Source organism: Entelurus aequoreus, linkage group LG21, assembly GCF_033978785.1.
Source record: "Entelurus aequoreus isolate RoL-2023_Sb linkage group LG21, RoL_Eaeq_v1.1, whole genome shotgun sequence".
NCBI classification, from domain to species: domain Eukaryota; kingdom Metazoa; phylum Chordata; class Actinopteri; order Syngnathiformes; family Syngnathidae; genus Entelurus; species Entelurus aequoreus.
In genome coordinates this window covers 11,681,648-11,708,760 of record NC_084751.1, presented here as the reverse complement: position 1 = coordinate 11,708,760, position 27,113 = coordinate 11,681,648, and the positions used below count along the sequence as shown (strand labels likewise).

Here is a 27,113-nt window from a genome sequence, read left to right as displayed (position 1 = left end):
ACCAGAATAAAATTTTAATAATAGTATTTTATTATAAAAAATTTAGAGGAACAACATTTTTATAATAAACTACTATTATTACAATTTTATTCTATTGAATTATATGGGTTGTAATTTTACCCACAAAAAAGTCAGATTTTTATGGAAGGAAAAAAAAGTGGAAAACGTCATAATTTCACCAGAATAAAATTGTAATAATAGTATGTTATTATTAAAATGTTCTAGGAACAAATAAAAATAAAGTGGAGAAAAAAAAAAGTGGAAAACGTCATAATTTTACCTGAATAAAATTGTAATAGTATTTTATAACATTTTTTGAGGAACAACATTTTTATAATAAACTACTATTATTACAATTTTATTCTATTGAAATTATGACATAAATTATATGAATTAAGTTGTAATTTTACCCCACAAAAAAAAAGTGGAGAAAAATAAGTGGAAAACATCATAATTTCACCAGAATAAACTTGTAATAATAGTATGTTATTATTAAAATTTTCTAGGAAAAAATTAAAATAAAGTGGAGAAAAAAAAAGAAAGGAAAAAGTCATAATTTTACCAGAATAAAATTGTAATAATCGTATTTTATTATTAAAATTTTCTAGGAACAAAATTTTTATAATGAACTACTATATTACAATTGTATTCTATTGAAATTATGACACATATTATATGAATTAAGTTGTAATTTTACCCCACAAAAAAAAAAAGTGGAGAAAAAAAAAAAGTGGAAAACGTCATAATTTCACCAGAATAAAATTTTAATAATAGTATTTTATTATAAAAAATTTAGAGGAACAACATTTTTATAATAAACTACTATTATTACAATTTTATTCTTTTGAATTATATGGGTTGTAATTTTACCCACAAAAAAGTCAGATTTTTATGGAAGGAAAAAAAAGTGGAAAACGTCATAATTACACCAGAATAAAATTGTAATAATAGTATGTTATTATTAAAATGTTCTAGGAACAAATAAAAATAAAGTGGAGAAAAAAAAAAGTGGAAAACGTCATAATTTTACCTGAATAAAATTGTAATAGTATTTTATAACATTTTTCGAGGAACAACATTTTTATAATAAACTACTATTATTACAATTTTATTCAATTGAAATTATGACATAAATTATATGAATTAAGTTGTATTTCAACCCCCCCCCAAAAAATAAAAGTGGAGAAAAAAAAAAAGTGGAAAACATCATAATTTCACCAGAATAAACTTGCAATAATAGTATGTTATTATTAAAATTTTCTAGGAAAAAATTTAAATAAAGTGGAGAAGAAAAAAAAGGAAAACGTCATAATTTTACCAGAATAAAATTGTAATAATAGTATTTTATTATTAAAATGTTCTAGGAACAACATTTTTATAATGAACTACTATATTACAATTGTTTTCTATTGAAATTATGACAAATTATATGAATTAAGTTGTAATTTTACCCCACAAAAAAAAAAGTGGAAAACGTCATAATTTCACCAGAATAAAATTGTAATAATAGTATTTTATTATAAACAATTTAGAGGAACAACATTTTTATAATTGACTACTATTATTACAATTTTATTATATTGAAATTATTATTATTATTACATAAATTATATGGGTTGTAATTTTACCCACAAAAAAGTCAAGATTTTTATGGAAGGAAAAAAAAGTGGAAAATGTCATAATTTCACCAGAATAAAATTTTAATAATAACATTTTAGTATTACAATTTTGTTCCTAGAAATGTTTAATAATAAAATACTATTATTACAATTTTATTCTGGTGAAATTATGATGTTTTGCACTTTTTTTTTCTCCACTTTTTTTTTTCTTCATAAAAATCTTTGTGGAGGGTAAAATTACAACTTTATTCTTGTAATGCTGTCCCATTAAATGTCCCCCCCCTTGCCCCTTTTATTCTTATAATAGGCGTGACTTTTTTTTTTTTTCTTGTAATGTTTATCCACATAAATAGTCATGAAAAATTGCAACGTCATGTCATTTATTTGCACACACTGTGTGTGCCATGCAAAACCTGTTTGAGCTCCGATTGCAATATTATCATTTAACACAGCAGGTCGCTGTCATAGACTTAGGGCGCGGAAAGTCATAAGGATACAAATATATTTACATGTTTTGACGTATTCAGTGCTCAACAATTGGAAGTGCAAATGAAAAAAGGTTTAGTTTGGGACCTGCATGTATAAAAGCGTGTGTACCGCACTTGTTAGTATTGATCAGGACTAAATATGAGCCACATTCAGCATTACTGTCATGTACACGTGCAGCTGTACTGTAATGGAGGACTAAAGAGTCCTTACTGGAGCAGGAGCAGGCTGGACAGGAGCATCAGCAGGGAGGGGAAGAGCTGCGCCACCCCGAAGCGGAGAGGACTGCCGCGACCCTGGACTTGCCGCTCGGCTTTGCGCTCCTGCAGGAAGCGCTCCGAGTAGACCATGTACTCCTCCACGCAGCGCCGCGACTTCATCTGCTCCACCAGCGACGGGTAGCCGATCTCCTCGATGCTCACCGTGTCGTCGTCCGCGGACGAGTTGCCTTTGCCCTGGTCCTTCAGGAGGTCCGTCCTGTTCATGCATTTCCCCATGAAGGACTCGTAGGTCTCCGCCCGCGGGGGGAGCTTGTATTCGTAGTCGCGGCCGAAGTCCTTTTCGTCGGTAGAGCGGGAGCCGTAGCGGCGGTACATGTAGTTGTTGTAGTACGACTCCTCTTCCGGGTTGCGGAAGTTGAAGTGCGGTCGGGGGAAGCGCCCGAGTCCGTACCCGACGGCCATGCCGGCGACGGCGCCTACGCCGGCGGCCAGGATGGCTTTCTTGGCAAAGCCGCTGGATTTGGGTTTGTAGCCCATCTGCTGGACAGAATGAGAGAACGGGGACCCTCCCATGCCGCGACCGCCGTATCCATACGCACCCCCGCCGATGTGAGGACTCATGATCTTATTATTGGGGTTTCCTTGAGGGTAGCCCCAACCCTGCCCACCTGCAGCTGGGTAGCCCCCGGCAGCTGGGTAGCCGCCCCTGTTTGGATAGCCCCCTCCACCTGGGTACCCTCCAGCCGGGTAACCACCACCAGGTTGATTTGGATTATACCTTCCAGGGTACTGGTTAGGGTAACCTCCAGCAGCCGGATATCCTTGGTTGGTGCCCCCTCTTCCTGGGTAGCTGCCTCCTGCTGGGTAGCCTCCACCTTGGGGATACTGGTTACCTCTTCCAGGGTTCGGGTTGGGGTACCCCCCGGCAGCTGGATAACCCCCCGCAGGGTTCTGGTTTGGATAACCCCCCGCAGGGTTGCGGTTCGGATAACCCCCCGCAGGGTTCTGGTTCGGATAACCCCCCGCAGGGTTCCGGTTCGGATAACCCCCCGCAGGGTTTTGGTTCGGATAACCCCCAGCAGGGTTCTGGTTCGGATAACCCCCAGGATTGTTTCGCCCGGGAGATTGGTTGGGATAACTACCGGCGCCCGGGTTACTTGCTGGGTTCTGTCTGGGATAACTTCCGGCTCCCGGGTTACTTGCTGGGTTCTGTCTGGGATAACTTCCGGCACCCGGGTTACTTGCTGGGTTCTGTCTGGGATAGCCTCCTCCCGTGTTTCTGGTGCCCGCCCCCGGGTAACTTCCACCAGACGGGTACGGATTGGTGTTCCGGTTGGAAGAGCTTCCGTGATTAGTGCTGGACGGCTTGGACTGCGACCCGCCGCGACTGCTGGAGGATGAGGACCTGCTGCTGCTGCTGCCCCCCCTTTTGGCCCATGTGGACTGAGTGCTGAGGAGACAAACGAGAAGGAACGACGCAAAAGCCACCTGGCGCCACCTCTTCATCATGGCCCTGAAAAGAAGACAAATGATCAGACGTCGAGCTCGGTGCCAACCTGGTTCTGGGCGGCCGTCCCTGTTTTGGTAACCTCCAGTAACAGGGTATTGGTTTGGATACCCATAGTTGGTACCAGATCGCTACGCTGGCCGGCGGCTAGGTTTTTCAACCAATTTTGCTCAAATTTTACAGGCGTGTGCTCGTCAGTCCCCTAAAGGCGCGTACCAAATTTTGTGATGATTCGGCCAAACACCTGGAAGTTACGGTATGTGTTTTTGTAGAGCTGTGTGAGAAATTTCAAGTCAATATGTGGTGAAGTTGTCCGACAAAGAATAGCACATAATACATTGCAGCAATGCACATTTTTGACGCAGTTTCACCCCTTTTGCATGCAACGGTCCAGAAGTAGAAGGGCTTACGGTAACGGTATGACGTCATTCTCCTCTAATGTTATTTCATTGGTTGCCAAGCAAAGCGCATCTTTGACCATTAAAAATAATTGTATGTAAACATCCGCTTCGTTATTATATTCCATCCACCCATTTCCTACCGCTTGTCCGTTATAGTCATTTATTTCAGACCCAGTGGGATCCACATCATAGAAGAAAACAAAAACAAATAAAAGAAATACAAGCATAAAAATACAAATACAAATAATTAAAAATTGTATTAAAGAAACCAACATGAACCCCAGCAGCGCACTAAGGCGCATTAAACCGTTAAAATAAAACGACATAATCCAAATGGAACGTGACCTTATTTAAGGATGGAATAAACGTTATTGTCGTATTAGCACACATACCTGGAGAGTGTCTCACGACGAGAAGACCGCTAAATTCGATAGTTTGATGTTAATATTTGAAGAGAACGTGTTGTTGTCGTCTTTTTATTCCCCTTCTTCGCTCGCTGAGGAGGGCTTGGTCTCCGCTTCAAGGGTGCGTTTGTTTTGTACGCAACGGAGACCAGAATGGCGGTGGGGAAACAGTGACCTTCACATAGAAATGAGCTTTATGTACAGTTTTGTGGTAGGACGCTTACATTGTGTTGTTTTAATAATACAACTAATCTCGCAAACCCGTCTTGAGTAAACGCAGTCATAAGGTTTGGGCAAAAATGTTGCTGTCACGCCCGATGTCGTAAAACAAGCGCACATTTGACGCATGCGTACTTGGGCGGAACAGCGCTCAAGGTTGGTTGCGACCCCGGCTATGGTATGCTCGTTTTTTCACACAACATCACCGGAGGGCGGTGAATAAATGGTGACCTTCGCACAAAAATGTGCTTTATGTAAAAAAAAAAAAATGTTTTGAATAGTTTCATAAATATTATTTCATCAATACAAACATTATACTGATTAAATGTGCAGTAATATGTTGGGCAAACCATAGACGTCTTATAAGTAGACGCAGCATAGGCTGCTGTGACGCGAGAAATTCGGCCGCCATCTTGAAGTGGTGATGAGGAGCTTGCGAGCAGCCTAAACCATACTTGCCAACCTTGAGACCTCCAATACCGGGAGGTGGGGGGTGGGGGTGGGGGCGTGGTCGGGTGTGGGGCGGGGGCGTGGTTGGGGGTGTGGTTAAGAGGGGAATATATTTAAGCTAGAATTCACCAACTCAAGTATTTCATATATATATATATATATATATATATATATATATATATATATATATATATATATATATATATATATATATATATATATATATATATATATATATATATACATATATATATATACACTACCGTTCAAAAGTTTGGGGTCACATTAAAATGTCCTTATTTTTCAATGAAGATAACTTTAAACTAGTCTTAACTTTAAAGAAATACACTCTATACATTGCTAATGTGGTAAATGACTATTCTAGCTGCAAATGTCTGGTTTTTGGTGCAATATCTACATAGGTGTAAAGAGGCCCATTTCCAGCAACTATCACTCCAGTGTTCTAATGGTACAATGTGTTTGCTCATTGGCTCAGAAGGCTAATTGATGATTAGAAAACCCTTGTGCAATCATGCTCACACATCTGAAAACAGTTTAGCTCGTTACAGAAGCTACAAAACTGACCTTCCTTTGAGCAGATTGAGTTTCTGGAGCATCACATTTGTGGGGTCAATTAAACGCTCAAAATGGCCAGAAAAAGAGAACTTTCATCTGAAACGCGACAGTCTATTCTTGTTCTTAGAAATGAAGGCTATTCCACAAAATTGTTTGGGTGACCCCAAACTTTTGAACAGTAGTATATATATATATATATATATATATATATATATATATATATATATATATATATATATATATATGTATATATATATATATATATATATATATATATATATATATATATATATATATATATATATATATATATATATATATATATATATATATATGTATATATATATATATATATATATATATATATATATATATATATATATATATATATATATATATATATATATATATATATATATATATATATATATATATATATATATATGTATGTATGAAATACTTGACTTTCAGTGAATTCTAGCTATATATGTATATATTTATTTTATTATACATATAAATTAAAAAAAATACTTGAATTTCAGTGTCCTGTAGGCTATCCAGTAGATGGCAGTATTGTCCTGTTTAAGAGTGTCACAACATTGCTGTTTATGGCAGAAGAACTGCTTTACGGTAGACTAAACGTGACTGCTGTTGTTGTGTGTTGTTACCGCGCTGGGAGGACGTTAATGAAACTGCCTAACAATAAACCCACATAAGAAACCAAGAACTCGCCCTCGATCATTCTACAGTTATGAAGTCATTGGACAGGCAAGCTGTTTATATTGTGGGAAAGCGGATGTGAGAACAGGCGGTCCCCACTCAGGTCTGCATTGAGCTGGAGGGGGCGTGGCCTCCAGCTCCGACTGAATACCAGGAGTTTGTCGGGAGAAAATTTCTGCCGGGAGGTTATCGGGAGAGGCGCTGAATACCGGGAGTCTCCCGCTAAAAACGGGAGGGTTGGCAAGTATGGCCTAAACTGACAGTTAGTGATGGGTTGATGAGGCGTCATGAAGCGTTTCGACACATTGCAAAACTGTATTGATACTGTGTCGATACTGTGTCACTAAATACTGACATCTGCTGGACATTAAAAATCCCTACACGCCAAATTTCTTCCCCCCTACAAAAACCTAACCCCCCCCCCCATTTATAAAATATGAATATGTTTTAACAATGAAAATAGTTGTATCGTTAAGTAACAAAACTACAAAGAACAATATTTGCAAATGAGAAATGAGAAGGAATAGAGAATTTCTTTATTGTGTTAATCGATTTCTTCAGATTCCAGCAGCTGTCAAAGACGGAGTATCCTTCCAGCGACGGGCAGTCAAAGCCAAAGTGCTATCGATCGCTGTCAATGACGTAAGAGGAAACATGACCACGGAAGGGCCAAGTATCCCAGGGTAGTAAAACAAGCGAACATTTGACGCATGCGCAGTTTTACGGGACTCTGTTTTGTTTTTTTGTTTTTTTTGCAGCGCTCTCATTGGTCGTCGTAGCCTGGCTTTGATGTCACTATGGTAAACTGCCAAGTGCCCGGATGTACCCCGGTACACAACAGAGGCAAGATGTCGGAGCGCAGAGCGCCCAGTGGAGGTGCCTTGCACACAGGACACGGTGCCACAAAGACCCAGCATCAGCACCGTGGTGTTTAATGCCAGTTTTGAGGATTTCTGCCGCGAATGGGTGCATAAAAAGACACTCGTACGGGACTTGATCCGAAGAAGCCGATTAAGGACCGTGTGGAGAGAGAGCGAGAGAGGGGGGCTGACACTCAAACGGGAGCCGGGCGGACTTCTCCTCGCCGCGGGATGTTATCCGTACTGTCCTACGGCAGACTGGTCGCCAGGGCCGTGCTCGGGGGACTCTCGCAGACGGACGGTCGGGACTACAGCCTGGTCACCGCCAGTTATGGCTTCGGCAAAGACTTCCGCAAGGGGATACTGAAGAAGGGCATGTGCTACGGGGACGACGCCTGCTTCATTGCCCGCAACAAGAGTGCGGATGTCCTGGGTGAGTTTACCCCGCTGACCGGGTGACCTTCGGTGGGCTTCCCTCCACGTGGGACGACCCCCCCCATGAATGTAAACATCCCAGCATCCATTTCATCTCACACTTTAACAAACTTATTTGAATATAAGTCCATTCCAAAAGAACACACATAGATGCCGGCATGTTATGTTAGCTCCTGTAACCATGTACACCATGATGACCTTTCACCTACATTGGCTACAACCCAGGAAAAGGCGCGATATTAAAGGCGTTTAATTGGCAGATGTTGATTGGCATCACTTAAGATGAATAACCTCGAAATAAACACCGAATGTATCATATATGACTAATGATGTCTTACAAAGGTCAGAATGGTTGAGCATGGAGGCAGCCATTTTGCTAACATTTAGCTCGCTCAGCTTAGCTCCAAGTACGTCGCTTTGTTCACGCTTTGGAAAGAAAACAAATAGTTCTGAATGGAAATCAGACCGAATAAGCGTCATTTGGACTCACCCTCATTTAACTGTTGAGTTGATTTTTTTTGGAGCATACAACATGAATGATACTCCAGTTTCTCTATTCAACATGTTCGAAAAGGAGTAGGAAGAAGCAGAGCTTATTATATAGCGCTTTTCTACCTTCAAGGTACTCAAAGCGCTTTGACACTATTTCCACATTCACACTGCCATGCAGGGTCCTAACCACGACCCATCAGGAGCAAGGGTGAAGTGTCTTGCCCAAGGACACAACGGACGTGACTAGGTTGGTAGTAGCAGGTGGGGATCGAACCAGGAACCCTCAGGTTGCTTTTGATTGATTGCTTGAAACTTTTATTAGTAGATTGCACAGTTCAGTATATATTCCGTACTATTGACCACTAAATGGTAACACCCGAATACGTTTTTGAACTTGTTTAAGTCGGGGTCCACGTTAATCAATTCATGGTACAAATATATATACTATCATCATAATGCAGTCATCGCACAAGTTAATCATCAGAGTATATACATTGAATTATTTACATTATTTACAATCCGGGGAGGTGGGATGTGGAAGGGGGAGGGTGTTAGTCAAGGGTTGAAATGGCCTGGAGGTGTTGTTTTAGTGCTGTTTTGAAGGAGGATAGAGATGCACTTTCTTTTACACCTGTTGGGAGTGCATTCCATATTGATGTGGCATAGAAGGAGAATGAGTTTAGACCTTTGTTAGATCGGAATCTGGGTTTAACGTGGTTAGTGGGGCTCCCACTGCTGGCATGGCCACTCTCCCAACCTGCGCCCCGCTGTCCCTCAGGGGTAATCCTACCCCTTTTCCTTTACATAGCAGTTGCTAAAACCTTTGTTCAGAATCAGAATACATTTTAAGGTAAAGTTAAAGTACCCATGATTGTCACACACACACTAGGTGTGGCGAAATTATTCTCTGCATTTGACCCATCACCTTTGGTCACCGTCTGGGAGGTGAGGGGAGCAGTGAGCAGCAGCAGTGGCCACGCCCGGGAATCATTTTTGGTCATTCAACCCCCAATTCCAACCCTTGATGCTGAGTGCCAAGGGTTGGTAATGGGTCCCATTTTTATAGTCTTTGGTATGACTCTGCCGGGGTTTGAACTCACGACGAACACTCTAACCACGAGGCCACTGAGAAGGTTAATTTATTGTCATTGCATGGAAACAACGGAATTGAACGGCCATCCAGCTCAGTGCTTTCAAAACAACCTGCATAAAATACTCTTTAAGACAACAAACAATAATAAAACATTTAAAAACATAATAAAACATTTTTAAACATATTGCACAGCAGATCTCTATCGGAGTTAAACAAGTTAAGCACTTCCTGTTCTCAATTTATTCACAATATACTCCATAAGTAATAACAATAAAAATACATAAATAGTAATTGGCGTAGTAAGTTGTATTTCATATGGTGAGATGAGTAAGATTATCTTGAAAATTAATGGATGGATGAGATAAAATCAGAATGTTTACCATGGTTCCTCTGCTTGGTGCTTTGTAAACACTTTTAGTTTGAAGAGTTTCTTGAAGTGGATCATATTAGCACATTGTTTGATTTCTTTGCTTAATCCATTTCATCATTTAAATCCACATACTGATTAACTGAAGGTCTCAAGTGTTGTTTGTGCGTACAAATGATTTAAATTACATTTCTCTTTTGTTGAGAAGAATTGTTGTATATTCTTGGGTAGCAGATTATAGTTTTCTTTGTGTATAATTTTCGCTGTTTGCAAATTCACTATGTCGTGGAATGTGAAACTGTTGTTATGCTTTGAAGAGTAAACCCGTAATTGGTTCTAGCTAGTTAGTACATTTGCACATGTCAGGGCGCTTGACTAACACTTTAACTGAATGTAGTAAAGATTGGGAGAAATTAACTTTTTTTAGTAAGTAAAGGCAAATCAATGTATGATGAATATCAGCTGGAAACTAAACCATTGTGCGATGATAGGCTTGCAGAGAGGGTACAACTTAATTATATCTCCTACGTGGAGAGGATATTAGGTGACCACAGATGAAATTCTAGCTGTTCAAAGTCAGGACCCGGGGTGGACCACTCATCTGTGCATCAGTTGGGGACGTCTCTGCGCTGCTGACTTGTCTCCACTCAAGATGATCCCCTGCTGGCCCCACTATGGACTGGACTCTCACACTATTATGTTAAATCCACTATGGACTGGACTCTCACACTATTATGTTAGATCCACTGTGGACTGGACTCTCACACTATTATGTTGGATCCACTATGGACTGCACTCTTACACTATTATGTTAGATCCACTATGGACTGGACTCTCACACTATTATGGTAGATCCACTATGGACTGTACTCTCACACTATTATGGTAGATCCACTATGGACTGGACTCTCACACTATTATGTTAGATCCACTATGGACTGCACTCTTACACTATTATGTTAGATCCACTATCGACTGCACTCTTACACTATTATGTTAGATCCACTATGGACTGGACTCTCACACTATTATGTTAGATCCACTATGGACTGGACTCTCACACTATTATGTTAGATCCACTATGGACTGCACTCTTACACTATTATGTTAGATCCACTATGGACTGCACTCTCACACTATTATGTTAGATCCACTATGGACTGGACTCTCACACTATTATGTTAGATCCACTATGGACTGGACTCTCACACTATTATGTTAGATCCACTATGGACTGGACTGTCACACTATTATGTTAGATCCACTATGGACTGGACTCTTACACTATTATGTTAGATCCACTATGGACTGGACTCTCACACTATTATGTTAGATCCACTATGGACTGGACTCTCACACTATTATGTTAGATCCACTATGGACTGGACTCTCACACTATTATGTTAGATCCACTATGGACTGGACTCTCACACTATTAACTAGATCTACTCGACATCCATTGCACCATCCCCACATCTGCGGTCCCCTCCAAGGTTTCTCATTGTATCCCATTGGGTTGAGTTTTTTCTTGCCCTGATGTCGTTGTGGCTTGTGCAGCCCTTTGAGACACTTGTGATTAAGGGCTCTATAAATACACATTGATTGATTGATATATTAGCAATGTTTTCTTTAGTATGAAGCCTAAACCCCAACAAATTCAATGTTCTATATATTGTTCCTGTTTTAATGTACCACACTCTTAAGTCTTTAGAACAAGAGTGACTTTGGTTCTTTGTAGAATCAAAGCACTTGCTAGGGCTTACCAGTCTGACTTTATGACCCCCATAAACTTGAAATGTGTTATCCATTTGTCACAACAGGCGTAGCAGATGGTGTTGGGGGCTGGCGGGACTACGGCGTCGACCCGTCGCAGTTCTCCGCCACGCTGATGAGAACGTGCGAGCGGCTGGTGAAGGAGGGCCGCTTCACTCCCAGCAATCCTGTGGGCATCCTCACTTCGGGCTACTACGAGCTCCTACAGAACAAAGTACCCCTTCTAGGTGAGTCATGGTCACACAATTACACATACATACATACATACATATATATATATATATATATATATATATATATATATATATATATATATATATATATACACACACACACAGTACAGGCCAAAAGTTTGGACACACCTTCTCCTCATTCAATGGGGTTTCTTTATTTTCATGACTATTTACATTGTAGATTGTCACTGAAGGCATCAAAACTATGAATGAACACATGTGGAGTTATGCACTTAACAAAAAAAGGTGAAATAACTGAAAACATGTTTTGTATTCTAGTTTCTTCAAAACAGCCACCCTTTGCTCTGATTACTGCTTTGCACACTCTTGGCATTCTCTCGATGAGCTTCAAGCACACCTGTGAAGTGAAAACCATTTCAGGTGACTACCTCTTGACGCTCATCGAGAGAATGCCAAGAGTGTGCAAAACAGTATGGGTGGCTATTTTGAAGAAACTGGAACGACTTGTCCAGGGTGTACTAGCCTTCCGCCCGAATGCAGCTGAGATAGGCTCCAGCACCCCCCGCGACCCCGAAAGGGACAAGCGGTAGAAAATGGATGGATAGACTATAAAACATGTTTTCAGTCATTTCAACTTTTTTTGTTAAGTACATAACTCCACATGTGTTCATTCATAGTTTTGATGTGACAATCTACAATGTAAATAGTCATGAAAATAAAGAAAACGTGTGTGTGTGTGTATGTGTGTGTGTGTGTTACACGCACACACATACAAACTGTGGGTGCATACATTGTATTTAAAGACATGTACAAAATATTTAAAGACAAGTACAAAAACGACCTTTTACAGTACTTGTTTACTAAACTGCAGAGATGACAAGGCAGGATGAGGCCTTTATTGGCTTAAAAACATTTTGTGGTCATGTCAAGACACATAATTTTCTCACACAGGCAACAATTTACAAAATCATGAGGGTTTACTTCTAAGGAAGGCAATGTAATGCTTTTATCTCTTCATGCATGCAGAGATGTAAGCGACACCACAGGGGCAGTCAAACACGACACAAAGGTTGCATTTCATCAAAGACATGCTGCACATTTCAGTGTTTCCCATAAACTGCCAAGATACCTGTGGCGGTGGGGGCGTGGCTATGGGCGTGGTCACCATGACATCATCGAGTAATTTGCATAATGTACTACAATGATATGATTTTCTCTAAAAAGGCTAAAAAAATGCATACTTACTAATTAATAATAACAGTTTTGTTTTAAACATCCATCCATCCATTTTACAATATAATTACAACACTTTATGTACATATTTATATACAGATTTGAACAATAAGTTATTCACTGAAATATATTTATTAATTGTGGTTCTTACGAAAAATATATCTTATAAAATATAAAAGCTAAAATGTCTCTTAAAGCTCTGCCCCTTTAATTAGTGCATACTAAATAATTTAACTTTAGCCTACTACTACAACCATATTTACCAGCAACATAAAGTGAAACAGAGGCAGAGGTGTCCTGCCACAGTCAGTAACAAATAAACAGAAAACAGTAGTGGTCAAATACAAATAAGGCAACAAGAGAAGTATCCTACACTTCTCTTTTGTAAGGTAAATCTGAACAGCCTATATGGGCATCTACATCAACTATATGATTTGCCTGAGAAGCTGGACAGGACAAAAAAAATAATAATAATAATATTTTATTTATTTTTTAAATTTGTGGCGGACGTAATTCTTTCGTGGCGGGCCGCCACAAATAAATGAATGTGTGGGAAACACTGCATTTGTCACAATGTTTTATCAAATAATTAGCCTGTTTCCTTTTTGCAAGATTGATGTGTTACTCCCAAGGCTGCATGGAAACATGTTCTTGCACTATTTTGTTGCAAGGACACTTTTTTTTGTTATCCATCCACCATTTAATGCTACATGCTCCGCCCACAGGGAGCAGCACCGCCTGCATCGTGGTCCTGGACAGGCGTAGTCACCAGCTCCACACGTGCAACCTCGGCGACTCCGGCTTCCTGGTGGTGCGGGCCGGGGAGGTGGTGCACCGCTCGGACGAGCAGCAGCACTACTTCAACACGCCCTTCCAGCTGTCCATCGCCCCGCCGGGGTCCGAGGGGGTGGTGCTCAGTGACAGGTGGGTGCTCGTGACCCGTGTCAAAGTTCCCTTTTTCGAAGTGTCACGTTAGGGCTTCTTGATTAATCGACTTTAAATTGTAATCCGATTAGTTGACGATTGTAAAAGAAAAAGAACATCGCTAAATGCGCTTCACAGGGTTTCGCTCTTCTGTACAAGTGCTTGCTTTCAAATGTTGGTATTGCTGGCGATCACCCTCATTTAATCGTAGCAGCCAAAATTGTGATTAATTGTGAAGTCCTAGTCCCGACCTACTACTTAGGAAAACACTGCTTTCAAGGTACCGTATTTTTGTACTATAAGGCGCACTTAAAATCCTTTTATTTTCTCAAAAATCGACAGTGCGCCTTCTAACCCGGTGCGCCTAATGTACGGCATAATTCTGATTGTGCTTACTGACCTCGAAGCAAATGTATTTGGTAAATGGTGTAAAACCAACTTTTCTTACCTTCTGGTACCTGCTGATGTGTATTTGGGATCTGCATAAGTCCTGAAAATGTGCGCGCGTCCGCAATTGTAGTCTGTGCCGACACCGTAGTCATAGGCTTCTTCTTTTTCTGTTATCTTCTTATGTAGCATTCATCTTCCGCTGTTGCCATTTCAGTGTTTCCCATAAACTACCAAGATACCTGTGGCGGTGGGGGCGTGGCTATGGGCGTGGTCAGCATGACATCATCGAGTAATTTGCATAATTTACTACAATGATTTGATTTTCTCTAAAAAGGCTAAAAAAATGTATACTTACTAATTAATAATAACAGTTTTGTTTTAAACGTCCATCCATCCATCCATCCATCCATCCATTTTACAATATAATTACAACACTTTATGTACATATTTATATACAGATTTGAACAATAAGTTATTCACTGAAATATATTTATTAATTGTGGTTCTTACAAAAAATATATCTTATAAAATATAAAAGCTAAAATGTCTCTTAAAGCTCGGCCCCTTTAATTAGTGCATACTAAATAATTTAACTTTAGCCTACTACTACAACCATATTATTTACCAGCAACATAAAGTGAAACAGAGGCAGAGGTGTCCTGCCACAGTCAGTAACAAATAAACAGAAAACAGTAGTGGTGGTAGATAGACACAGAGCTTCATCAAACATCTGATCCACTGAACAAAGAGCTCCAAAAATCTTGAACTTTAGACTGCCATCAGTTTTACTCCCTACACTTAACCATGTGTTTCCTACTGCCTGCAGACTTTGCACCCTTTGTTATATACACATGTTGTGTTTCTAATATAAATACATTTAATAAAGTCAAATACAAATAAGGCAACAAGAGAAGTATCCTACACTTCTCTTTTGTAAAGTAAATCTGACCAGCCGATATGGGCATATACATCAACTATATGATTTGCCTGAGAAGCTGGAGAGGACATAAAAAAAATAAAAATAAAATTATTATTATTATTGTTTTTATTTATTTATTTTTATTTATTTTTTAAAAATTTGTGGCGGACGTAATTCTTTCGTGGCGGGCCGCCACAAATAAATTAATGTGTGGGAAACCCTGCATTTCTAATTTAAAATAGCGTAAAGTTCTAACTTATATCTGTCAGTAGACTATGTATCAAAGCGCTAAAAACTGTAGTGGGTTTACATAATTCACCCACGGAACTTTAGTTATTAGAGGGTTCCGTTCGGACGGTTTTTCACGGGAGTAGTGAGCCACGGATGAGAAGATGCTGCTCCGTTATTGATTGAAGTAAAGTCTGAATGTCATTAAAACAGTTAGCTCCATCTTTTGACACTTCCACTCCCGTCCTTGCTGGGGTTGGGTATCGTTTGAATTCGAACGATTCCGATTCTTTGTTTCAATTCCGATTCCTGACGATTCTCGATTCCGATTCTTTTAAGAGGCAGGGTCAAAAAAAAGTTTAGGATATTTTAAATGACCTAGCTAACCTACAGTCTTTCTGAATGAAATATTCTGACATTCTCCATCAATTTTAATTCTATTAACTTTTTATGAACTTTACTATAAATTCCTCACAGGGCTGTTTTCAACTAGAATATAAATATCAAATCTATGAACTTGAATATAAATATTATAAATTATGAATACATTTTCCCAGGGGTACACTTTCCTCAAGAGAGCTTTATTTTGGAAAACCTCATGAAAACACATTTCCACATAAGTGTATGATGCTGCAGGAAACCTCATGAAAACACCTTTACACATGAGTGTATGATGCTGCAGGAAACCTCATGAAAACACATTTACACATAAGTGTATGATGCTGCAGGAAACCTCATGAAAACACATTTACACACAAGTGTATGATGCTGTAGGAAACCTCATGAAAACACATTTACACATAAGTGTATGATGCTGCAGGAAACCTCATGAAAACACATTTACACATAAAAAGAGAAAGAGCACATCGCGGAGCCTGGCTAGCAGGTTGTAAATTGTCTATGAAAAAATACGCGGGCTAATTTGTTAGCTGCCTCAACGTTGGCGCAAAACACATTATTTATTGCATATATATTGTTTTACTTACCGGATTCGGACTGCAGTGCAGTCACCGAGGTGCCAGGCTGGGCGTCGAAGCCAGAGGAAGAGGCAGAGGAGGACAGTCGGCGCAGCGCGTCGAAGACGGGACACGCATTTATATGTACTCCAGGAACTCGGAGGTGCTTCATCATGTTCGACGTGCACCCTTCTAAGCACGAAACAGTCCTGTCGCACGTGTTACATTTCGCCGATATTTCATTTTTTTTTAGTAAAGTAAAGCCACACTTTCGACCGCCGACGCCCGCTATCCATGCTTGACTGACTCGCTCGGCTACATAGGCTCGGCTATGCTAATACTTCCGGCGGTGGGCGCTTCTTCGTTGGTGTTCAGCGGCTTCTTCTTCCGGTCGGCGGACTTATTCTTTTTTTCCGGTCGGCGGACTGGGTATCGAAACTAGGAATCGAAATTTAAACTTTTGAACGATTCCGGGAGAATCGGAAAGTTAGTCCCGGTTCCAGTCGATACTCGATACCCAACCCTAGTCCTTGCACGCTACACCGCTACAACAAAGATGACGGGGAGAAGACGCTGTCGCAGGTGAGCCACGTAAATAAGACCGCCCACAAAACGGCGCATCCTGAAGAGATGCTCAGAAAGCGACTCGAAGATAAAACATAATCTATGCAACACTTTGACCAAGGAACCATCATTACATGTTATGTAGACCAGTGGTCCTCAACCACCGGGCCGCGGCCCGGTACCGGTCCGCGGACCGATTGGTACCGGGCCGCACAAGAAATTAAAAAAAATAAATAAATAAAAAATTTTTTTTTTTTTTTTTTTTTATGAAATCCACATAAAAATCACAATATATACATTATATATCAATATAGATCAATACAGTCTGCAGGGATACAGTCCGTAAGCACACATGATTGCATTTATTTATGTAAAAAAAATATATATATATAAATATTTTTTTTTAAATACACCCCCCCCCCCTACCGGTCCGTGGGACAAATTTTCAAGCGTTGACCGGTCCGCAGCTACAAAAAGGTTGGGGACCACTGATGTAGACCACAAGGAAGTCTTTTACATTTAGAAAAAAATCATAATATGACCCCTTTAATACGCCTTATAATCCGATGCGCCTTTTATATGAAAAAAGACCTGAATAAACACGCTCATCGGCAGTGCGCCTTTTAATCCGGTGCGCCCTATGGTCCGAAAAATATTAGCTTACATTAATGTGTTAAAAATAAACCCCTCAAGAAGAAGGTCTTCAAAGGTTTCAGGCTTCATAAATCTGCATCTATGACGCCAGCAAGTCCGAGTTAACGCCTTCAATATCAGACCGTGGAAACCAGCAGTAATAACGCCGTAAGATCCGGTTTCATTTTCGTCTGATCTCACCGTTCGTCATCTTATGCCCCCCAACCCCATTCTAGTCCAGAAGCAGCTGACAGCTCCTCCTTTGACGTGCAGCTCGGCGACATCATCCTGACAGCCACCGACGGCCTCTTTGACAACATGCCAGACTATATGATCCTTCAGGAGCTCAAAAAGCTTAAGGTGAGACTTTTTTTTACATTGCTTCTAATTTAGCCCTACTCTCCACTAAAGGGATGTTTGCAACTTGCTCACAGTTACATTTTTCACAGCAAAAAATCTCATAAGAACACCATTGGCTAGCTCAGTGTTATGCAACCTTTTCTGAGGCAAGGCACATTTTTTTCATTAAAAAAATTCTGAGGCACACCACCAGCAGAATATCATTAAAAAACGAAACTCAGTTGACAGTAAAAAGTCATTGTTGCAATTGTTGGATATGACTTTAAACCATAACCAACCATGCGTGACTATAGCTCTTGTCTCAAAGTAGGTGAACTGTCACCACCTCTCACATCACGCCCTGACTTATTTTGACTTTTTTGCTGTTTTCCTGTGTGTAGTGTTTTAATTATTGTCTTGCGCTCTTATTTTGGTGGCCTTTCCTCTTTTGTTGGTATTTTCCTGTAGCAGTTTCATGTCTTCCTTGAACGCTATTCCCCGCACCTGCTTTGTTTTAGCAATCAAGACTATTTCAGTTGTGCGGACGCTATCCTTCTTTGTGGGGACATTGTTGATTGTCATGTCATGTACGGGATGTACTTTGTGGACGCCGTCTGCTCCACGCGCTGTAAGTCTTTGCTGTCGTCCAGCATTCTGTTTTCGTTGACTTCGCAGCCAGTTCAGTTTTAGTTTTGTTTTGCATAGCCTTCCCTAAACTTCAATGCCTTTTCTTAGCGGCACTCGCCTTTTGTTTATTTTTGGTTTAAGTGTTCGATACCTTTTCAGTGTTTCCCATAAACTGCCAAGATACCTGTGGCGGTGGGGGCGTGGCTACGGGCGTGGTCACGAGTAATTTGCATAATTTACTACAATGATATGATTTTCTCTAAAAAGGCTCAAAAAATGTGTACTTACTAATTAATAATAACAGTTTTGTTTTAAATGTCCATCCATCCATCCATTTTACAATATAATTACAACACTTTATGTACATATTTATATACAGATTTGAACAATAAGTTATTCACTGAAATATATTTATTTATTGTGGTTCTTACAAAAAATATACCTTATAAAATATAAAAGCTAAAATGTCTCTTAAAGCTCTGCCCCTTTAATTAGTGCATATCAAATAATTTAACTTTAGCCTACTACTACAACCATATTATTTACCAGCAACATAAAGTGAAACAGAGGCAGAGGTGTCCTGCCACAGTCAGTAACAAATAAACAGAAAACAGTAGTGGTCAAATACAAATAAGGCAACAAGAGAAGTATCCTACACTTCTCTTTTGTAAAGTAAATCTGAACAGCCTATATGGGCATCTACATCAACTATATAATTTGCCTGAGAAGCTGGACAGGACAAAAAAAAAAAAAAAGTTTTTATTTTTATTTTTTATTTTTATTTGTGGCGGACGTAATTCTTTCGTGGCGGGCCGCAACAAATTAATGAATGTGTGGGAAACACTGCTTTTTACCTACATGCTGCCTCCCGCATATTGTGATCATGACATTAGCTACATGCTGCCACCTACTGATATGGAAGAGTATTACACGGTTACTCTGCCAAGCTCTAGACAGCACCGACACTCAACAACGGCACATTTGCGGATTATAATTACTGGTTTGCAAAAAATATTTTCAACCCAATTAAGTGAAATTACATAATCTCCCACGGCACACCAGACAATATCTCACAGTACACTAGTGTGCTGCGGCACAGTGGTTGAAAGACACTGGGCTAGCTTATGTTACCATTAGTGGTTCTAACAGAAGACACACAGTACAGGCCAAAAGTTTGGACACACCTTCTCCTCATTCAATGGGTTTTCTTTATTTTCATGACTATTTACATTGTAGATTGTCATTGAAGGCATCAAAACTATGAATGAACACATGTGGAGTTATGTACTTAACAAAAAAAGGTGAAATAACTGAAAACATGTTTTAAATTCTAGTGTCTTCAAAGAAGCCGCGGCAGTTTCACATACTTTGCGGATTGTAAATACAATTAAATGGATACAAAGAAGCACAACTGAGCGTATAAAGTCAACTTGTTTTTCCACTCTGCTGGTATTTGAAGCGCTGAGTCACCTGTAGTTGCTGGTTGCACCTGTGTTGACTTGGCCCCCCTTTATCATTGCACATGTTAAAATGAATCTGCCATTCGTTTGTGCTTTTAGGTTATTCTACAATACATTTTTTTTGACTAGTGAAGTCATCCTCATCCAAATCTCACCAAACTTGTCCCTATTTGTTTGCTCTGCAAACATTTTTTTGTCCTTTACAGTTTTTATGTTTTGACTATTAGTTTTTGTTGTTAACATGTTATTATTCATAACTAGCCCTTTCCCCCCACCTTGTCAAAATCTCCCCAAACTTGTCCCCATTAGTTTGTGCTGCAAAAATTGTTGTCTATTATAGTTGTGTGTTACTATTCATAACCAGCCCCAATAACATAAACACACATTATGAACGTAAAACTATAGTAGTTAATAACATAAAAACTTTAATAGACAAAATAAAACGTTTGGGAGATTTTGACAAGGTGGGCGGGTGGGGTCTGGTTATGAATAATACAACGTTAATAACATAAAAACTACAATAAATAAAATATGTTGTAGCACAAAAACGATTGGGACAAGTTTTTTTTTTTTTTGACAAGGTGCAAACATTGTATACTTAACAATATTAAAGATCATTTAAAATAAATAAATATAGATCAATTTACAACAAATAATAACTTTAGTAGCATTGTTTTTAGTCTGTAACAGAAAAAACTAAATATTTAAAGTGCATCAATTTGCCTGAAGTGGAAAAAAAAAAGACCTTTATTTAAACTATAAAAAATATTTTTAGTAACTTAATATACAGTACAGGCCAACAGTTTGGACACACCTCCTCATTCAATGTGTTGTCTTTATTTTCATGACTATTTACATTGTAGATTGTCACTGAAGGCATCAAAACTATGAATGAACACATGTGGAGTTTTGTACTTCACAACAAAAATGTGAAATAACTGAAAACATGTTTTATATTCTAGTTTCTTCAAAATAGCCACCATTTGCTCTGATTACTGCTTTGCACACTCTTGGCATTATCTCCATGAGCTTCAAGCACACCTGTAAAGTGAAAACCATTTTAGGTGACTATCTTTTGAAGCTCATCGAGAGAATGCCAAGAGTGTGCAAAGCAGTAATCAGAGCAAATGGTGGCTATTTTGAAGAAACTAGAATATAAAACATGTTTTCAGTTATTTCACCTTTTTTTGTTTAGTACATAACTCCACATGTGTTCATTCATAGTTTTGATGCCTTCAATGACAATCTACAAAGTAAATAGTCATGAAAATAAAGACAACGCATTGAATGAGAAGGTGTGTCCAAACTTTTGGCCTGTACTGTATGTGATTCTGAAAATATAAATAAACTCAATAAATAATAATAAATTCAAATTCAGGAGCACAATATACAGTAGGGGTGTGGGAAAAAATCAATTTGAATCGCGATTCTCACGTTGTGCGATTCAGAATCGATTCTCATTTTTTAAAAATCTATTTTTTTTTTTGTATTTTTTTTTTTAAATAATCAATCCAACAAAACAATTCACAGCAATACCATAACAATGCAATCCAATTCCAAAACCAAACCCAGCCCAGCAGCACTCAGAACTGCAATAAACAGAGCAATTGAGAGGAGACACAAACACCACACAGAACAAACCAAAAGTAGTGAAACAAAAATGAATATTATCAACAACAGTATCAATATTAGTTACAATTTCAACAAAGCAGTGATTAAAAATCCCTCATTGACATTATCATTAGACATTTATAAAAAATAGTGTGACAGTGGCTTACACTTGCATCGCATCTCATAAACTTGACAACACACTGTGTCCAATATTTTCACAAAGATAAAATAAGTCATATTTTTGGTTCATTTAATAGTTCAAACAAATGTACATTATTGCAATCAGTTGATAAAACATAGTCCTATACAATTATAAAAGCTTTTAACAAAAATCTACCACTCTGCTTGCATGTCAGCAGACTGGGGTAGATCCTGCTGAAATCTATGTATTGAATGAATAGAGAATCCTTTTGAATCGGGAAAATATCGTTTTTGAATCGAGATTCGTGTTGAATCGAAAAAAATCGATTTTGAATCGAATCGTGACCCCAAGAATCGATATTGAATCGAATCATGGGACACCCAAAGATTCGCAGCCCTAATATACAGTATAAAACACTTCAACCCACAAAACAAAAATGAATACAATATGTGATGATTTTTTTTTTTTTTTCTTATCAAATTGAGGAAGTCAGGATTAATGGCTACAATGAGCTGGTTTTACAGTGTACAGCTTTAGGGAGCGTAGTGAAGCGTGATACTGCATTATACTGACTGTGCCCGCCCCAGTTTTTGAGAAGAATTGCTATAATGCAGGGCTCACCAACCTTTTTGAAACCAAGAGCTACTTCTTGGGTACTAATTAATGCGAAGGGCTACCAGTTTGATACACACTTAAATAAATTGCCAGAAATAGACAATTTGCTCAATTTACCTTTAACTCTGTTATTATTAATAATTAATGATATTTACACTTAATTGAACGGTTTAAAATAGGAGAAAACACAAAAAAAAATGACAATTAAATTTTGAAACATAGTTTATCTTCAATTTCGATTCTTTAAAATTCAAAATTCAACCGAAAAAAAAGAAGAGAAAAACTAGCTAATTCGAATCTTTTTTAAATAATTAAAAAAAACAATTTCTGGAACATCATTAGTCATTTTTCCTGATTAAGATTAATTTTAGAATTTTGATGACATGTTTTAAATAGGTTAAAATCCAATCTGCACTTTGTTAGAATATATAACAAATTGGACCAAGCTATATTTCTAACAAAGACAAATCATTAGTTCTTCTAGATTTTCCAGAACAAAAATGTAAAAAAAAAATCAAAAGACTTTGAATTAAGATTTAAATTTGATTCTACAGATTTTCTAGATTTGCCAGAATAATTTTTTTGAATTTTAATCATAATAAGTTTGAAGAAATATTTCACAAATATTCTTCGTCGAAAAAACAGAAGCTAAAATGAAGAATTAAATTCAAATGTATTTATTATTCTTTACAATAAAAAAAATAAATTTACTTGAACATTGATTTAAATTGTCAGGAAAGAAGAGGAAGGAATTTAAAAGGTAAAAAAGGTATATGTGTTTAAAAATCCTAAAATCATTTGTAAGGTATTTTTTCTCTAAAATTGTCTTTCTGAAAGTTATAAGAAGCAAAGTAAAAAACTTAATGAATTTATTTAAACAAGTGAAGACCAAGTCTTTAAAATATTTTCTTGGATTTTCAAATTATATTTGAGTTTTGTCTCTCTTGGAGTAAAAAATGTCGGGCAAAGCGAGACCAGCTTGCTAGTAAATAAATAAAATTTTAAAAATAGAGGCAGCTCACTGGTAAGTGCTGCTATTTGAGCTATTCTTAGAACAGGCCAGCGGGCTACTCATCTGGTCCTAACGGGCTACCTGGTGCCCGCGGGCACCGCGTTGGTGACCCCTGCTATAATGAAATATAAAAAAAACCTTTCAGTGCTATTTCCACCCTCCTTTTCAGGCCACAAACTACGACAGCATCCTGCAGACGGCGCAGAGTATAGCAAAGCAAGCTCACAACCTGGCCTACGATCCCAACTACATGTCCCCCTTCGCACAGTTTGCATGTGACAACGGCCTGAATGTAAGAGGTAAGCGTGTATCTCAAGGGCCTCTATGATCACACTCTTTTTATACTCAAAAAATGCTTTCTAGATGTAAAACGTATATATCTTATTTCTTCTACAGGAGGAAAGCCAGACGATATCACCGTGCTGCTGTCCATAGTGGCTGAATATGCTGACTAGGGTGTGTGTGTGTGTGGAGCGAACTCATCCGTCCGTCTGTGTCCCTCCAAAATAAGTGTCTGTCTTGACGTCCGGCCATGTACATTTTTTTCTTCCTCTGTTGCGTTATGGCGGTTGCACGTCTCAAAGGGAAAGCGTTGATGATAGTGACGCAGGAGGAAGCTGAGCATCCAATCGGTTTGTCGTTCGTGGCCTGGAGCTTCAAGTCTGTGTTAGAACAACAAAGTGACCTAGCAAGAGGAGTAAGCCATGGTAGCTGATGTCAGGGACATTGAGGTGTCGGGGGGGGATGTGAGCGTCGGAAGCGCTAACTTAGCTCCGAACTGAAGAGAAACACAAAGATGCAAAGGTTTTCTCACTTGCGCTGCTGCACGAGGGATTCATGTAAATAGTTTTTGTTCTTTCTTTTGTCCTCTTTGTGTTAAAGCAAAGACTCTTGCGGGAGATGCGTCGAAGAACGGTTCATCTCACGTTTCTCTTGCCGAGATCAACATTTACCGAGAAAAAAAACTGTGTGGTAGGAAAGAGTGGCCGTGGCTCAATTTTGCACCCTTCCACACGCACACGCCCTGGAAACGCGGAGTGTGGGAATACGCGAAATTGAAACGGCCAGCGTGTGTGTTTGTGTGTGATTAGTGTTGTTTTTGATGTTCACAAAGCTAACGCTAGCATCTGGTCATGCTTGCGATTGCGCCGATATATATGGGTCAAGTGTGAATTTAAAGAGATGTATATTTTTTTACAAGTTGTCACACGGTTGTACTGGTGAAGTGTGTGCTTAGATGAAGTGCTGTATTTCCTCTTATAGTGGCTCTGCAGAAAGTACCAGAACAATGTGGCTTTTATTTTTATTAGGGGACTTTTTGATGTTTCCCTTCAGGGCAATACTGTATTTTAGGTCGCGTTTAATTGTGTTAGCGAGAAAAAGGTGTGGATTTGTCCCAAAATAGGCCATTTTTGTTATTTGTCTTGTCATTGTCTTGCTGCATATTCTGAAAATGTATTTAAATCATTTGAGCATGTTTCGTGTACAAAATGTATCAATTGTGTACCCTCTGTGGAGAGAGTTTGGACACCCCTGTTGTAATTTACGGCACACCCATCAATTATTTAAGGTTGAGCTATTAGAATAGAGGCCACTCTTTGAGGAAATACAGTAGTACCATTATCTCGAGCAACAATTATAGGTGTGTATTTTTTAAGTTTGTGTGTCCCGCTTAGGTTCTTTTGTTGTTTTTTTTCCATTTTTGCTGCTTCTCTTGTGTAATGTCTGTGTCTACATGATGTATTTTACACCAACCAACATGTTCACCGTGATTGTAAACGTGTGCCGGCATTTAGTCCAAAATCGGTTCTAATGTTCCGCTCACGGGCAGGCTGCTCTTAAAAGGCACTCTTTGTGACGTTAAAATGTCTTTTTATAGTTTCAAAGCGGGCGCACCAAAGACTCACTTCCTCAGTACGCCTTGTTGTCGTAAATAACACCATGAAGCAGCAGTACTGTACATTTTCCTGTGCTGAGGAAGGTTTTGTTAGTTTTCTTTTTCCATCTAAATCCTAAAGCCAAAGAAGGAAAGCCATATAGAATGCATGTTAGGGCCCCTGCTGTAATCATAACATTGTGTTGGTGGAGACAAATATTGTCACTGTTGTATGTTGGGAAATATAGAGGAAGAAGTAGTTATTTCTATATTTGTTGGTGCTGTTCTTCTTGCATTGTCTCCGTCTCATTTCTTGAAGATATACGCTGAAGGTGTGTGACTGAAGGGGAGCACGGTTTTCAGCCTTAAAACACATTGCTCGACCCGTCCTAAGAGGCCTTCACTGTCATTGCAAGCCTGTCTTTGTCCTTCGTCTTGTCCAGTTATTAATTAATGAAGACCCCCGCCCCCACCTCCGCAAGAAAACAAAAACACCTCTCCCTCAGAGCAAAGGTGCTTCTGCCATCTTTCATGGTATGATTGTCTTTTTTCCAACGTACGAATCAAACATCCATGTCTCTGTCACAGTGTAACAATGCAAGTCTAATTTATGTAAATAAGTTTTCAAAATAATGTTTGATATTTAAATAAAAAGATACAATATTTATACAAAAAAACCTACGTGTGATTTTTTTTTTTTTTTTTTTTTGCAGCTGGCAAATGTATTTTAATTAGGGCTGTCAAAATGAACAAGTTAACTTGTGATTGATCACAAAAACCATTGCATTAATCATGTACACAATTAGATTGTCATGCAATTTATTTTACCTTAACCGCTTTATGGCCGGTGATCAGATCAATGCATCTGTCAGTTCAAAATGAGTGAGGAGGCTCCTGACTGGTGTGCTTGCTGGTAAATTTCACTCTCAAATACACCCTAGCTCAGGCCTGGGCAATTATTTCGACCCGGTGGGGGCAAATATAGAGAAAAAAATGTGTCTGGGGGCCGGTATATCTATTTTTAGGAACACTAATACAAAACCTCACAATAACGTCTGATTGAATAATAAAAACATTAGGACAGGCCGCCTTAAAAACCGGAATGGAATTTTAAATGTTTCTATGATCGATAAAACACTGAATATTGACCAAATATGAACGTCGCACCCCCTCTCGATCGACATATTTTACAATCAAGCGAAAGGCAACAAAAACAGCGAAATATAAACGTGAAGGGTGTAAAAAACACACCTACAATCTGACATCACTAAGCTTTAGAACTTAGTTGTAAAAATCTCCTTCCGCGTCTGTCCCTGACACCCGCATTTCAGGCTGGCCGCTCTGGAAACAGTCTGTGGAAACGCTCTCCACCCACACTGCTTGGTGCCTGGTCTGAGCTGCTGTGACTTAGGTTACCATAGTAACTAATTAGATTACCATAGTAACTAGTGTTTCATGCAAAAGTGCAGATTGCAACCATTGAAATACTTTGTATGGTTGAAGACTTACGGTCATTAAAAAACATCACTGCACATCATAATGGCAGCTACACTTTCCATCTTAAAGATCTATAAAAGTTATTTGGGAATGTCCGGCGGGCCAGATCGAGACGCTTTGCGGGCCGCATGTGGCCCCCGGGCCTCAATTTGCCCAGGTCTGCCCTAACTGCACCGTAGATAAAACTGTTACCAAGTTTTGTGCATTCAAAATCCAAAATGTGATTAATCTGATTGTAATGCTTGTTAATGACTTAAATGTATACACTAA

At 38.9% G+C, this 27,113-nt stretch overlaps 2 protein-coding genes across 2 annotated transcripts; one reads left to right on the top strand and one right to left on the bottom strand.

Moving 5' to 3' along the window:
- Positions 1–1,736: 1,736 nt before the first annotated feature.
- On the bottom strand, positions 1,737–4,762 carry ewsr1a (EWS RNA-binding protein 1a). Its single transcript, XM_062030959.1, has 2 exons — positions 4,627–4,762; positions 1,737–3,839 (listed from the first exon to the last, which is right to left on the bottom strand). Exon 2 carries the CDS (start codon positions 3,833–3,835, stop codon positions 2,315–2,317), a length of 1,521 nt encoding a protein of 506 aa, XP_061886943.1. The 5' UTR covers positions 3,836–3,839; positions 4,627–4,762; the 3' UTR covers positions 1,737–2,314.
- A 2,641-nt stretch (positions 4,763–7,403) lies between these two features.
- On the top strand, positions 7,404–25,813 carry LOC133638397 (protein phosphatase PTC7 homolog). The gene is made up of 6 exons (XM_062030943.1): positions 7,404–7,896; positions 11,671–11,850; positions 13,776–13,974; positions 17,901–18,024; positions 23,640–23,769; positions 23,867–25,813. The coding sequence occupies exons 1-6, from the start codon at positions 7,695–7,697 to the stop codon at positions 23,923–23,925; spliced, it is 894 nt and encodes a 297-aa protein (XP_061886927.1). The 5' UTR covers positions 7,404–7,694; the 3' UTR covers positions 23,926–25,813.
- The last annotated feature ends 1,300 nt before the right edge of the window (positions 25,814–27,113 follow it).

What these genes read in the sequence shown, in the direction of transcription:
- ewsr1a (XM_062030959.1), bottom strand. Translation starts at nt 3,835, where the DNA reads ATGATGAAGAGGTGGCGCCAGGTGGCTTTTGCGTCGTTCCTTCTCGTT.
- LOC133638397 (XM_062030943.1), top strand. Translation starts at nt 7,695, where the DNA reads ATGTTATCCGTACTGTCCTACGGCAGACTGGTCGCCAGGGCCGTGCTC. An exon ending in GGGGTGGTGCTCAGTGACAG is followed by an intron (nt 13,975 to 17,900) that starts GTGGGTGCTCGT and finishes ACCCCATTCTAG; the next exon opens with TCCAGAAGCAGCTGACAGCT. An exon ending in CAACGGCCTGAATGTAAGAG is followed by an intron (nt 23,770 to 23,866) that starts GTAAGCGTGTAT and finishes TTTCTTCTACAG; the next exon opens with GAGGAAAGCCAGACGATATC.